At 41.5% G+C, this 13343-nt stretch overlaps 1 protein-coding gene across 2 annotated transcripts in view; it reads right to left on the reverse strand.

The window, feature by feature from the left end:
- Nucleotides 1-10: 10 nt before the first annotated feature.
- The window catches only part of pear1 (platelet endothelial aggregation receptor 1), a 39912-nt gene continuing 26579 nt past the window's right edge, over nucleotides 11-13343 (reverse strand). For both annotated transcript variants that reach the window (XM_067509598.1, XM_067509596.1), the window contains exons 6-23: nucleotides 12618-12861; nucleotides 10613-10727; nucleotides 10113-10249; nucleotides 9802-10014; nucleotides 8445-8619; nucleotides 8188-8308; nucleotides 7861-8024; nucleotides 6924-7026; nucleotides 6159-6311; nucleotides 5924-6055; nucleotides 5683-5814; nucleotides 5421-5543; nucleotides 4979-5197; nucleotides 4397-4506; nucleotides 4136-4262; nucleotides 3367-3429; nucleotides 2632-2826; nucleotides 11-1367 (exon numbers count right to left, since the gene is read on the reverse strand). In XM_067509598.1, coding sequence (XP_067365699.1) covers nucleotides 1210-1367; nucleotides 2632-2826; nucleotides 3367-3429; nucleotides 4136-4262; nucleotides 4397-4506; nucleotides 4979-5197; nucleotides 5421-5543; nucleotides 5683-5814; nucleotides 5924-6055; nucleotides 6159-6311; nucleotides 6924-7026; nucleotides 7861-8024; nucleotides 8188-8308; nucleotides 8445-8619; nucleotides 9802-10014; nucleotides 10113-10249; nucleotides 10613-10727; nucleotides 12618-12861 — 2684 coding nt within the window. In that variant the 3' untranslated portion in view covers nucleotides 11-1209. The remainder of the gene's footprint in view (nucleotides 1368-2631; nucleotides 2827-3366; nucleotides 3430-4135; nucleotides 4263-4396; nucleotides 4507-4978; nucleotides 5198-5420; nucleotides 5544-5682; nucleotides 5815-5923; nucleotides 6056-6158; nucleotides 6312-6923; nucleotides 7027-7860; nucleotides 8025-8187; nucleotides 8309-8444; nucleotides 8620-9801; nucleotides 10015-10112; nucleotides 10250-10612; nucleotides 10728-12617; nucleotides 12862-13343) is intronic.

The raw sequence follows: 13343 nt of genomic DNA on the forward strand, positions 1-13343 counted from the left end.
TTTCCCCCCCTTAGTTTAGTATACAGTCAATCCAAATCACTGTTCAAAAGTGCAGACATTTTTATTTACATTATATACACAACATGTACTCGTGGTTACATTCACATAATATATGGCCATATTTAAAACAACACAGAAGCTGATGCTCTGCCCAAAATTATAGCGTTTGAAATACAACGTACATTCTCTGTGGTACACAGGGTTCTCCAGAATAAGTGTAAAATTACTCAGAGGCAACAAGACTTTGGTTGACGAAACTATTCAGAAATAATGACAAACTTAAAGCTAGGCCTACTGCTTTTTCTCAGACTAATAAATTCTGAAGCAAATGAAATTTACACAGCCTTTAATGCACTGATGACAGAACATCTAAAAGGGCCAAGGAATGAAATGACTGGCCCTTTAAAATACCATGCAAAGAAAACCAATTGCTGCTGTAGGGTGCTGCTTTGACATTCATAATGCTGCTTTGATTTGACTTGTGCTTCTCAGTATGCTATGGTTTATTTAAACAGTGTTTGTGCCTACACTGACCTTTTGGCATCTATTAATAAGTAAAAAGTGTATGATCTTGGCTTAAACAGACCCCTAAAAACATGTTCATCTGTATTAGGGCTGTTGACGTACATAAATGAGGTTTACAATATATTTTTCCATATTTACAAAGTTTCCATCTGCCAACAGCAATATGTGGATGTCTGTAAATGCCACATGTGGAAAAGACGATGCTTAGCTCTCAGGTGATTAAAAAAAATCTTTGACCTTATAGTAAAACACTCCTAAAAACCTGAATATCTGCAATAAAGAGAGAGATTTTTAAAACATTCCCAAGTTACTGTTTTTAAACCATGATGCCTTTTGGAGTGTTTTTCCCATGAGCAGTAAATGCAGCTGAAACCCCGCTGGTGTCGCCACAGTGCAGCCGTCCTCATCACAGTGTGCTGCTTCCCTAGTCTGGATGACAAGTCTGTCACGGTGATGCAAGTACCACTTTACCCCACACAGGGGCAGTGTTGAGTCAAAAAAAGGGGAGGGGGGGCATCTGCAGTAAACATTAGTTCCTTGGTGGGACAGACGCCTCGCCGCTGCTCTGTGGGTGGTCTACAGCTCTGATTGCCAGAGTGGAGCACAAAGTTTGCTCTTTCTCGGCGAGCGCTGGCCTGAAATCATCCCCCAAAGTGAGAAGGAGAGAATCTGGCTGTGCTGCTTTCACTGAGTTGTTCTTCTTGGGGAAGGGGAAGGGGACGGGGAGGGGGGTCGGCGGACTGGTGGCAGGTCGTAGTGTCCCGGGATGTGGCTGTTCACTGGGAGGTCATAGTGGCTCTGGGGGTCCTCGTGGGAAGCGTGACCGAGGGAGCTCTGCCGCTCTGAGGGGGAAAAGATCAAAAAGACCGCGGGGCTCAGCAAAAATCATGCACGTCCCAACTTTGACACAACTTCATTCATCAAAGGAAATAGCGTATCTGCTCATTAACCTTTGGATATTTTGGTTACATGTACACTTGAACGTCTAAAAGTTTTTTCCTGAAATGGTCAAACTTTCATGTTTCCACAGCTGCTTCATCTTTCTTTGTTTCCTGGTAACACATAGATTAGATCTGTGTATGGTATAGTTAGCGATGTTGCTGTTTCTAATTTGTTTTTGGCTCAGCCTCGGTCTATAATTTTACTTGTAGTTACAGTATCTAAGTCTGTCCCTAATTAAGCTCTCACAGGACTTCTACCATACAGTAGGACTGTTTTTAAAATCTAATTATAGCAGCAGTAGCAGTGCCAACTAATACTAAATAAAGTATGTTTTAAAAATATCCTACTTCTCACACAGACAACTTCTTTTTAATATGAAAGGCATGTTATGATCGCAAATATTTTCAACTTTATAATAACTGATTTTAAGATCCTAAATACTTTGTGCACTTTGCATGTTGGGGATCATATGCATCACGTATCACAATCATTACAAAAGCTGTATATTCTTTATCTAGTTGTACAAGAAAAGCTTCCTAACATGGATATTTTATCAGAATAGAGCTTATGGACTTGTGAACCCATAATTAACAAAAGCAAAAGCCAATCATTTTATGAAATTATGAATGATTTGATTCCTCAAATCTACAATAGTCTGATTTTCCCATTATCATTTTCCAGTCCGATGACATGTTGATGTAGCACTGCTGGCCGCACCAAAATAGAATACAGTGCTGCTAAAAGAACGTCCTAAGCCACCCTGAGTTTCCTCGTTCCCGCTCTTTCTTTTCCTATCCGAGTCTTTTCTTTACTTCCGTCTAAACAGTTGTTCTTTTGTGCCAACCCTTCCTTGAGGAAGTCCATCCTTTCCATCTGTCTGACAGGATCCTGTGACTGGCACTCAAAGGGATTTCTATTGTGAAGTGAGCCCTTATTCTAAGTCGAATGTGTCTCAGAGGTGTGGACAGGATTACAATTTTATAAGGACATTATGCTCATTTATCCCCTTTAAAGTTCTTGGTTTGCCTAAATATTCTCCTTTGTTGAGCCTGTATTTTTATTTTCTTATTATCTTATTATTTACACCTTTTGATCTTGTAATACTCATCATCTAGAGTTTGGTGCTAAAAGTCACAATTATGGAGGTCAAAAGCGATTGCTCACCTCTGCGTAACGTGGCTGTGTTGAACGGCGGCGGGCTGATCTCGGTATACGCTCTTTCTCTGGGCACAGCCGACTTCATCTCCATGTAGCTGCTCTCCGGCGGGCAGAAGGGCAGGCCGGGCAGGTCTTTGATGGTGGCATAAGGATTTTCGCTGTTCAGAGAGCTGCTGCTTACTGCCACCGTGTCCTTCAGCTCTGTCATCACACAGGATGCAAAGTCGGACAGGTTAAAACACATTTGAAGAGGATGTAGAAGACTTGGGCTGCAGTGGATCAGAAGACATAACACTAAGTGCGGTTTTTCCTAGTTTGGATTATACAAGATTTACAGGAATTTTTCTGCACGTTTCCCGAAATTCTTTAAATGTTTTTATGATATGTGACTGAGGAACGTTTAAAATCTTTTCCTTATATGGGTTGAGATGGTTTAAAGAAAACGTTGTGGACAGTCAAATATTATGACCTGTGAACAACTAAATACATTTTTGTTTGTGAGTAAGTATTTTCAATGGTTTTAAAAGTGTTATTTTTTAATTTTTTACAAAAATCATAAACAGTCTTCAGCCATACACTTGCAGCAGTTCAGGCCTATACATGGGCTCAGAAAAGATGAAAACTCTGCATGCTGTCCTGTTAATGTTAGGGAGATTGTCCATATTCACCTTGTAACATTTGCTAATAGGCACAAAAATCAAAGTACAGCTGGGAAGGGGTGAAAATAGGGTGATTAAATACCTTTGTTGTAATACTTTCCCAGGCTGGCGCTGTAGCTGTAGCTCCGATCGATGCCAAAAGCTCCTATAAACAATAAAACACAAATTCGGCGCCTTGATTTTCAATTATAGCAAAAATAAATAAATAAAATAAATAAATCAAAAGCAGATAAGTTGCTTTGGGAAGTTCAAAAATCTATACCAGGTGCGTAAACACTAACAATGGACCAATCACTTTTTATGATCCTTATTATTTTTATAGGCTCATATTAAATGTGGATTGTTGACTGAAATGATTTTCTGTGGTTGAAGAAGTACTAAATCTTCTTCCCAGTTTTTCTACATTTAGAGTACAGTATACTCCTTTGTGGTGAGTATATTTTGTTACTTTATCAAATATTGTTAAACTGAAGCTGCTGACAGCTGATATTTTCTGAATTATTATTCAACTATGAAACCTGTTCTGTGTTTTCCCTTAAAAGACTGTTGGACTTGTATTGGCCACAAAAGCTTTCGGCTGAAACTCACTCAGAATAAAGAATTACATTAAGGTGCTTTAGCAGATGATTACATTAGCAGTGTGTTGCAGGTTTGACTGATTAATTTTATGTAGCTGTGGTCAGAAGGTCAGGAAAGCAACTGCCTTCTTTTATTGGCTAGTAAATGTGAATCCACTCGTTTCATTTCAGGCGGCTGCAGGTCTTTTCGCATTAGTGTCTTCACTAAATGCTTAAATGTAAAATAACTGACCCTGAATATGAATCACACAGTGGTGAGTCAGCGGGACAGACCTGAGTCTTTGCGGGGCTCATGGTGTTTCCAGTCTGCAGGGAGCGTCGCGTTGCTTTCAACCCCAAACAAACCTCGTCTCTCCCTCTCTGTGTTTTTCACACTGCAGAAGAGCTGATTATTGGTGTTCTGTAAGACAGACGTAATAATATTCAGAAACCACCAATGAAAGGAAATTCATAAAGATGCACTAGGCAAATAAATGTCTGCGTGAATAAACAACCAGATGTGGCACTTCAAGGTTTTCGAGCAGCGACATTCACCTTGATGCTGCGGTCGTGGTTGTTGGGCAGGTGCGGCAGGGGAGGCCTGTTCTGGCTCAGCGTGTGGTAGCTGGGGTTGGAGTAGTAGTGGTGGTAACTGTGAGGAACATCTGTACGCAAAAAACCAACACGCTGCATCAGATGCTCTTAAATAACCTCAAGGTCAATAAAGTCCCACTTCTGTGGGACATTTATTCGAAAACACAAAATAGCAACTATAAAAAATGTCAAAAAAATAAATAAATTCCATTTGCAAATTATACATATCAACTCTGACTGTAAAAAAATAAATAATGGAAAATATTATCAATAAATAAATGTTATCCACAAATGTATTTTCCTTTTGCAAAATATACATATCAACTCAAATAAATTACCTGTTTACACTGACTGTAAATAAATAAATGAATACATAAATACAAAAGGATTTAAATTATTATCAATAATTAAATATTATCCATAAATCCACTTTTAGTCTCTCTCTAGATTTGTAAAGATATCTAAAATAACAGGTTGCTGCCGTGCTGTGTCTGTTTTTTGCCTTCCTAAAACCTCTAGTCATCTTTATTGGCTGTACTGTACCTGGAACAGCGTATTCCGAGTTGACAGTGTGACCGGTGGAGAAGGAGACAGTTGGTGTGTTGTTCTGCTTGTCCTTCTGCCTGCGCCGGTACAGCAGCAGCAGAGCCAGCAGCAGGACCACCAGGATGACGAGCACGATGATGCCGCCGATGGCCCCCAACGACTCCCGTTCACCGGGGGAAAGTGGAACCATAACGCTCCCCTTCAACTCGGGCATCTCTGTCGAAGAGCGGAGGGAAAGAGGACAGAAACAGCAGTTTCCATTAACTTTCCACCTCTGTGATGAAACAATCACAGCCACAGAGGCAACAGAATTCGCCATGGGATAACTATGGGATACCCAAATCTAGCAAAAGACTTTGATCAAAAAAAAATATTCATATACAGTATGTGATGGACACGAGATGTATTGCTGTGCAAAGTCAAAAAAATGTATCAGTGCCTTGTTTACAGTCATCTCCTCCACTTTCACACATGCAGTTCCCAGTAAATCGGTCACACATTAGGTTGGCTGGACAGGAGCACATCTGAGTACAGAAGGGCCCAAAACGTCCTTGACTACAAGCTGAAAAACACAAAAACACACAGGCATCAGTTACGAATAACAAGCTCGCTCATATTTCACCACATTTATTGGAATCGGCTGCAATTCTAACTGCCATTACAACTTCAATCAACGGGATGAAATTTGACTTTGCACTCACGTATGGAGCAGTCAGTAGCAGTCCAACCAGGCAGACATTCACAGTGGCCGTCGCGGTGGTTGCATGTTGAGTTGTTGGCACAGTTAACACACTCTTCAGAACACTGTTTGCCATAGAAGCCCACTGGACAAACTGAAAAATAGAAAAGCAGAAGCTTAAGACCTAATGTAGAATATTTCTCTGATATTTTCTCCAGCATGCTTGTCCTCCAAGTACAACATGGGTGTTTAATTGATCCAACCTTGATCACAGTTGGGCCCAGTGTATCCAGGTAGGCAATCACACTTTCCCGTCACATGATGGCAGCGGTACGACTGGCCACAGGATGGGCAGGACATGCTACACTGCTCCCCGTACATACCAGCTCTGCACTCTGTGGGTCAAAGAGATAAACGGTGAGCCGTGGCAGACGTCACACAGTCAGACCAGCTCGCTGGGTTTGATCTGATCTGATCTTGGCCGATCACAACACGTACTGTTCTGACAGGTTCCTCCCCAGTAGCCTGGACGACACACGCATGCACCAGTTTCCCTTAAGCATGTGTCGCTGTTGGGGCAACGCTTGAAACAGCTCTGGTTACAGTGGCGCCCCCACAGGCCGTCTGCACACGGTTCGCTGCAGCGGGAACCTGTAGGGGGGAAAAAAGAGGAGAATGAACAGCTGAAGGGAAAGGGATGGAAGAAAAACTGGGTTACTTAAAAAAAAAAAAAAACAGATTGACAGTAGGACAAGGTAGACGTAACCAATTTTCCCATGATCCCGCCAAGTAAAAGTCCCACATTTAGAGTTTTCTTCAGGAAGTCAGTAACCATTCAAATACATTCAGCTATCAAATGTACTGTGGTTCCTCTCTCAACAAATTAAAGTTAAAGTGGTCTTAAGGAACAATTACAAACTGTCGAGTTTTAACTCAGCCTGATACTTTATACAAATAATTCTTAATAATGTTACATTCCACAGAGCCACTGGTTTCCATTCATTCCATTTCATTTGGGATCAAAGACAACATGTTCAATAAGCCACCAACATATGAAAATCATATCTAATTGAACGAAAGAACTATTAAAAATGACATAAAAATAGTTGATAGTGATGTAAAGTAAGTTAATGGGCAAATTTGAGTTGGATACTGACTGTTCCGTTTTAAAAAACCTGACGTTCACTCATTTCTATTAGACCAGACTTGTCTGTGATACCAAAGCCACGCTGGCAGAGACACCACAAGCACGTCATCACTTACCCCCCCAACCTGGCAGACAGTGGCACTCCCCAGTGTTAGCTTGGCAGCCGTCGGCATGTACGCAGTCACACCTCTTCAGGCAGCCTGGCCCAAACGTGCCCATCTGCACATGTGAACAAATGCCAATGGGCAAAGAATTGTCAGGGGAATCTCTTCGACGTGCGGCCAGCTCGGTCAGAGTCAGACAAAATGCTACACTGGCACTGTGTGGTCGCGTGGACAGCCTGGTGGGCTGGCATGGCAAAGGCAAGCGGCTACACATCCAAAGCACAGATTAAAGCATACAGAGGGTGAGGTAAGGGATGAAAGTCTGGACATCACTTCTACAGGCCGTCCGGTCGTAGCCGACATGCTCTGTGCAATTACCGCTCTTAGGATTTGTGTATTGGTCTAATCAAAGGTGACAGTTTGTCTAAAAAAGGATCATATGAGGCATTTTTTAAAAATCTTCTATAGCTTGTGTGCCATGTGTTTTCAAGCAGTGCTGTGGCTCAAGTCCAGGATATTTTTGAATCCTTTGGGAGGCAAATGGAGAAGAAGGGAGAAGGCTGACACAAAGAAACGGGTCTTTTCATTCAAGCATTGAACCCTTATTTTTAGGTTGCACCTTCTATTACTTTGGGTTTTCCTGTAATTAGCTTTATTCTATTTTATTTTATTTTATTGTTGTGTGTATTTTATTTTACCATTTTCACAGACTGTTTATATTTTCTTTTCACCAAGCATTTTACTCTAATCTACTTGGCTTTTTATTGGTTATTTACACATTTTTGACTGACACTAAAACATATTTACTTTCTGTACTGGTGCCTTGCAAGACTGTGTGGACCAAGCTTTTTATTTACCAGCAGGTGATACAGTATATTCTCATTCTTTTGTCACTCATGGTAGGTTTCTCGGAATTTATCTTTTTTGTATTTGTAAGCCAGGCACTCACGGGGCACGGCTTATCACAATGTTCCCCCTGCCAGCCGGCTGTGCAGGTGCAGGAACCATCTGCGGGGTTGCATTTTGCCCCATTGGCACATGGGCAGGTGGCATTGCATCCTGGGCCCCAGGTTCCCTCAGAGCAGGGGGTGGAACAGTCCACCCCTCGCCAGCCTGCAGAAACACGAAGGACGTCAGCCGTGTTTAATTGGTTGCACAGTTGATAGTAATTTAGTCCACTAATGCTCCTCTTGTCATGCATGCATCAGCTTGTCAACAGCTCAATAATTAAAAACAACACAATCCTAATCAACTCAGGCAATAGTGTAAGCTTTACCCTCTTTACAGAAGCAAGTCCCATCAATGGGTGAGCAATCGACAACGTTTTTACAGGAACACTCCAGTGAGCAATTTTTGCCATAGGTGCCACTTTTACATGGACTTTCACAGTGGACCCCCTGAAAGCAGAAACCAACACTACCGTCAGTAATAGGTTAAGATCTTCGACCATTACATCTGAGAGCTACTGCATATCAAAACAAGAAGGGAATAAACAAAATTCAAGATCAAAAAATTCAGAAGTCCACCACTCACTGTGAACCCGGGGGCACACCGACAGCGGCCCGTGGCACTATCACACACCCCTCCATTCACACACAGACAGGGCTCCAGGCAGCCGTGACCATAGAATCCGTGAGCACAGGTCTCATTGCAGTAAAGTCCTGCCCACCCTGGCTGGCATGTGCACTCTCCTTTCATTGGATGGCAGCTGGACAACGTAAACAAAGATAGAGATGATGTAGTTGCAACAAAAACACTACGGATCGGCAAGAAAACACTGATTCTGCCAACAGGACACCTTACTGTAGCTGGTGAATCTGAATAAAATAAAAAAATAAATAAAAAAATTTAAATAACTGGCTGACATGCTCACCCAGGTGTTTTCATTCATTCTGACTGATTAGACCTTCTGTAATGTCTCTATAGCATCTTTAAATGCTATATAACTAAGATTGTATTCTTCTTCTTCTTCTTATTCTTATTATCATTATCAGCCCATTAAGCTCAACATACTAAGAATGTGAATGATGATGGTGTTTATTTTCAGGTTCAGCAGGACAATGAGGCTCAAGCACAGCCTGCAAATGGCCACGCCGTCCTTCTGAGAGATCGCATCAGTCAAAGTGAAAACATCTGTGTAAGTATGAGTGATTTTGACCCCGGTTCATTGTTTTTTAACAGGCAACCAATGCCGAACCTTTTCAAAAGTGGGGAAAATCTTCCATAAGAAATTCCATCCTTCCTGGAAGACCTTGCACATGTTAAAAGCGAACCCTGACATCTGCAAATTTGTGGAATTGGATATTTTTTTTCTGTTGCACCAAGTGAGCCTATCAGGTTACATTAAGGAACAACCCAAAGAGCTGCCTTTCTTCAGCAGTGCTGGAATTACTGTACTTTTTATTTAGTGGGACGTCTGAGAACGGGCCTTTCAGCTGCTTTCAGCCTTCTCTTGGTAGTTTTATGAACACAGGTGGCAGTAAAGAGCTTACCAGTCCCACCACAATGAGGTGCTGAGGACATGATCACATCCTAACTACACTACATTCTACAAGCAATTCAAACGTAAGCTTCATGCTTCACTAAAAGTATTTTCAAACATTTTGCTTCATCGCTTCATGTTTACAAGAGAGATGTTTACAAGGATGAGAATTAACCTCCAGAAAAAAACAGTCTTAATCAAAAAATCCTAAACAGTGTTAAACCATCCAGTGCAGGACTTTTAAGGAGCGGAGTTGAGGAATAACTTGGCCAAAATTGTGACTCTTAAGATCCCCTCACTGAGGCTTAGCTCAACAAAAATGACATTATCTTGGCCGCCATAGTATTACTGCCTCAAATGTTTATGTAACTCATATCGCTTCTTCGTCTCCTGACATCACCCGCTCACCTGAGAGTGTGTTTGTCCTGACAGAGACATTTGCGTTCACAGTGAATGCCATATTTGCCTGTTTCACACATCCTGTCTCTACAGTGTGGTCCGCTGAAACCTGGCTCACATAAACAGCCTCCATCGATGTTGTAGCACCGTGCACCGTTAGCACAGTCACACACACCTTTACAGTCCTGGCCATACGTGCCTGCAGCACACTCCTCATTACACCTTAGGGCAAAGCAGAGAAAGTCCCATAAAAAACACAAAAATATTGGACAAATGGGGAAATAATACACACACTGACACACACACACACACACACACACCTGTTACCAGTGAAACCTTTAGCACACTGGCACTGTCCATTTTCAGGGTCACATTTGCCGCTGTTGTGGCACACACACTCCCCAGTACAGTTCCGTCCAAACCTCCCCTCTGGACATCGCTCTGTGCAGACGGCACCCTGCTCAGGGACAAATTGCATATGTGCATGATTGCAAAAACTGGAAGAGACACCACTACTTTATGCATTTACTCAGACAATTATCAGTCAATCTGTATTTGGGTGGGTCTGCATCTTGTGTCCCCCAAAAACAAAGAAACCTCACAATATTTTTTTACGAAAAAGGCTGTGGCAGACATGTCCACAGAGCTGAGAGATTGCCTTCAAAATGTCTTTAGATATAGTAAGTAATAGCAAAAGACAGTTTGTCCAAAGTTTGTAGCCGCAGCATACTGTAAGACATGACCTAATTTGTGTTGCTGTAATCTGGCAACCTCAGCAGATAATAAGAGGATTAGTGTGCAAGCTCAGACTTAAACATACCGTCCATCCAGGGGGGCAATCGCAGATCCCTATGCCCTTGCATATACCACCACTCTGGCAGGGGCATCGTGGTTGGCACTTCCTCGTCTTATTCATGATACACGAAATCTCACAACTGGGCAGAAGGATGGAGAAGGACAGGGAAGATGTTTAATAGCAGCTTAATGTAGTCCAAAACACTCCTTGTGTCCTGGGACATTCCTGAAGACTTAAGTAAATGTTTTATTCTACAGGAAAAAAGAACAGAATATCTGCTTTCAGTGTTTTTATTGAATAGGTTATTCAAGCGTCATCGCGTGTGGCCTGGTGGCTCAGCGGTAGAACATAGGGATGGGATGCAGAGGCCAGCGAGTTTGAAACCCAACCCACCATATGTGGCCCCCGCCCAGTAACCAAGGGCGACACTGGTGCCGGTCCCGAGCCCAGAAAAAAAAATAAACGGGAGGCTTGCGGCGGAGAGACCCATGCCAATTTAACGTGCGAAACATGTTCCACTGTGCCGACCCCTGAAGGGTCAAGCCGAAAACCGTTGATCTTTTTATTCAAGCTTCACCACAAACTCTGTTGGAAAGTAAATTTACACAAATACTGTACGGAACTCGTATTTTAGTATTTAATTATTCTGGCACTTTTTTCTCCAACTCAACTCAATTCTAATGCATTTATTCTCAAAGTTTAGGTAGTTGTCCGATTGCATATTTTAATGACTAATGCAAAACATAATTAATAAAGTATGATTGGCCCTGCCCTTAGTCCTACTTTATGAGCTACAACATTAAACACGATCTACACGTGATTGCAATGCTAATTACCTCCAATTAAAAATGTGGAACGTTACACACAAAATGAGCCCAGTTTTATTCTGACTACTCTCTAAAAAAAAAGTGATAGAAAGAACAAAAGGGAGCTGGAGAAAACATATAATACAGAAACAGTAGCTCCCTTATTACTGTAAGAGTTGGCAGTGCAAAAGCTTTGTGGGAATCATCAGCATGGGTGGAACGTGTCTTTGACCAATCGTATTCTTTGGCTTAAACTACCTGTTGCAGAAATCAATGCTGGGAAATTATATTAGCTAATGCACCCTTGAGGTGAAATAAATAGAAAACACAATTCATCATTGAGCATTATCCCATAATGAGTGTTGCCAAGTCCCCATTTTTTTCCATTTAGCTCAAAGTGGTGAGCAGGGCTTTTATGCTGGCAATGTGAGAGTTTTCACTCAAATCTAATGCCGAGGAATTTACATTGCTTACTCATCCTCAGGGGCATCTAAACCAGGGTGTAACACATGACTCATGGATTACGGTGGGGGCAGTAGGATACGTTTCCACATTAAACTGAAGTTGCAGAAACAAATAACTTGTTAAGAACTGGAACCTCCAGAGAAAATTACGATAATGAAAATCCACAGTGAGGTATCAAGTCTCTGCTAAATGAATAATTAAATGTAAAAACCTAGGACATGTCGGTTTGGAGATCTGCGGTGTGCAGTGTGGCAAAACATTAGTCCATGGGTTTGGTTTAGACAGAAACTGCTTAACAGCATTTGGGTGGACACACACTCATGGGCCCCAAACAGTTAATCGATGATCGAGGTCGACATTTTAAATTGCCCAATACTTTGACCAAATGGCTGCCAAATTAAATGATTTAATTAGTGAATAAATTTAATGAGTAACACTGAAATAGGATGTGAATCGTGCTAAACATGTACGTACAAAAGAAAATCTGTTTGTTTGAGTTTGTTAACCTCAGAGGGCTGCTAGACATCATAGGCTGGCTCTTTAATAAATAGGGGTCTTTGTTGACCCACTTGCCTCAAATTACAACTTCGAGTAAAACTAGTTATTTCTATTTAATTGAAAATGGAAATGTGGAAAAACAGCCAAAAATTTTCAGTTAATGTTCTTCTCCATTTACAAAAATCAATTAAACATTTTAACGACTGTCTCCGTGCAATGAGCTCCTATTTGTTTATTCATTTACATTTTTGGACACTTACAATGTCCCCGTGAAATCTTCCCAGCATTTGCACTCTCCTGTTTCTTTATCACAGACTCCATTCTGACATTGGCACCTCTTCAGACAACCAAGTCCAAATGTGCCCGCTGGACAGGTCTCCTCGCAGTAGCGTCCTATGAACCCTGGACGACACTGACATCTTCCTTTTACAGGATCACAGAGACCTCCGTTCTTACACTTGCACGACTGACTGCAGTCTGGACTCCAGTGTTTGTCATCACAGTCTGAAACATAAAAGGGCAAATGGGTTTTGATATTTTTCATTTTTCTGTTTTCTGAAGTCAAAAACATTTATCCTTTTTTTCAAGACATGCACATAAACAACTACACACATTCACACCAGGGAGGTATTCACTTTCATTGCCCACATTTTCCAATGATTCAGACTAGTCAGCTTCCAGTAATATGCCTGCTTTTGTAAACACCGAGTCAAACCCAGTCTGGTGTGCTGGAAATGAAATAAAAACTGAGACGAAATGAGAAAATAAGATTACAGACAATTATTGTCATTCGCTTATGGTGCAAGTATCATCATTTTGGGTCACTTGGGTTTATCCTAACTCAATTTACGTTTTTATAAAAAACAAAAATGGAAACAAAGATTATATCCAATGTTCAAGAGAACACAGATAAACGACAAAAGTGAATTTCCCTCTGTGCTCCCGCATTTCTGTGCTGTTCAGCACGGTCAATCCAAATCTGCCCC

This window comes from Channa argus, chromosome 7 (genome assembly GCF_033026475.1).
Source record: "Channa argus isolate prfri chromosome 7, Channa argus male v1.0, whole genome shotgun sequence".
Lineage (NCBI taxonomy): Eukaryota > Metazoa > Chordata > Actinopteri > Anabantiformes > Channidae > Channa > Channa argus.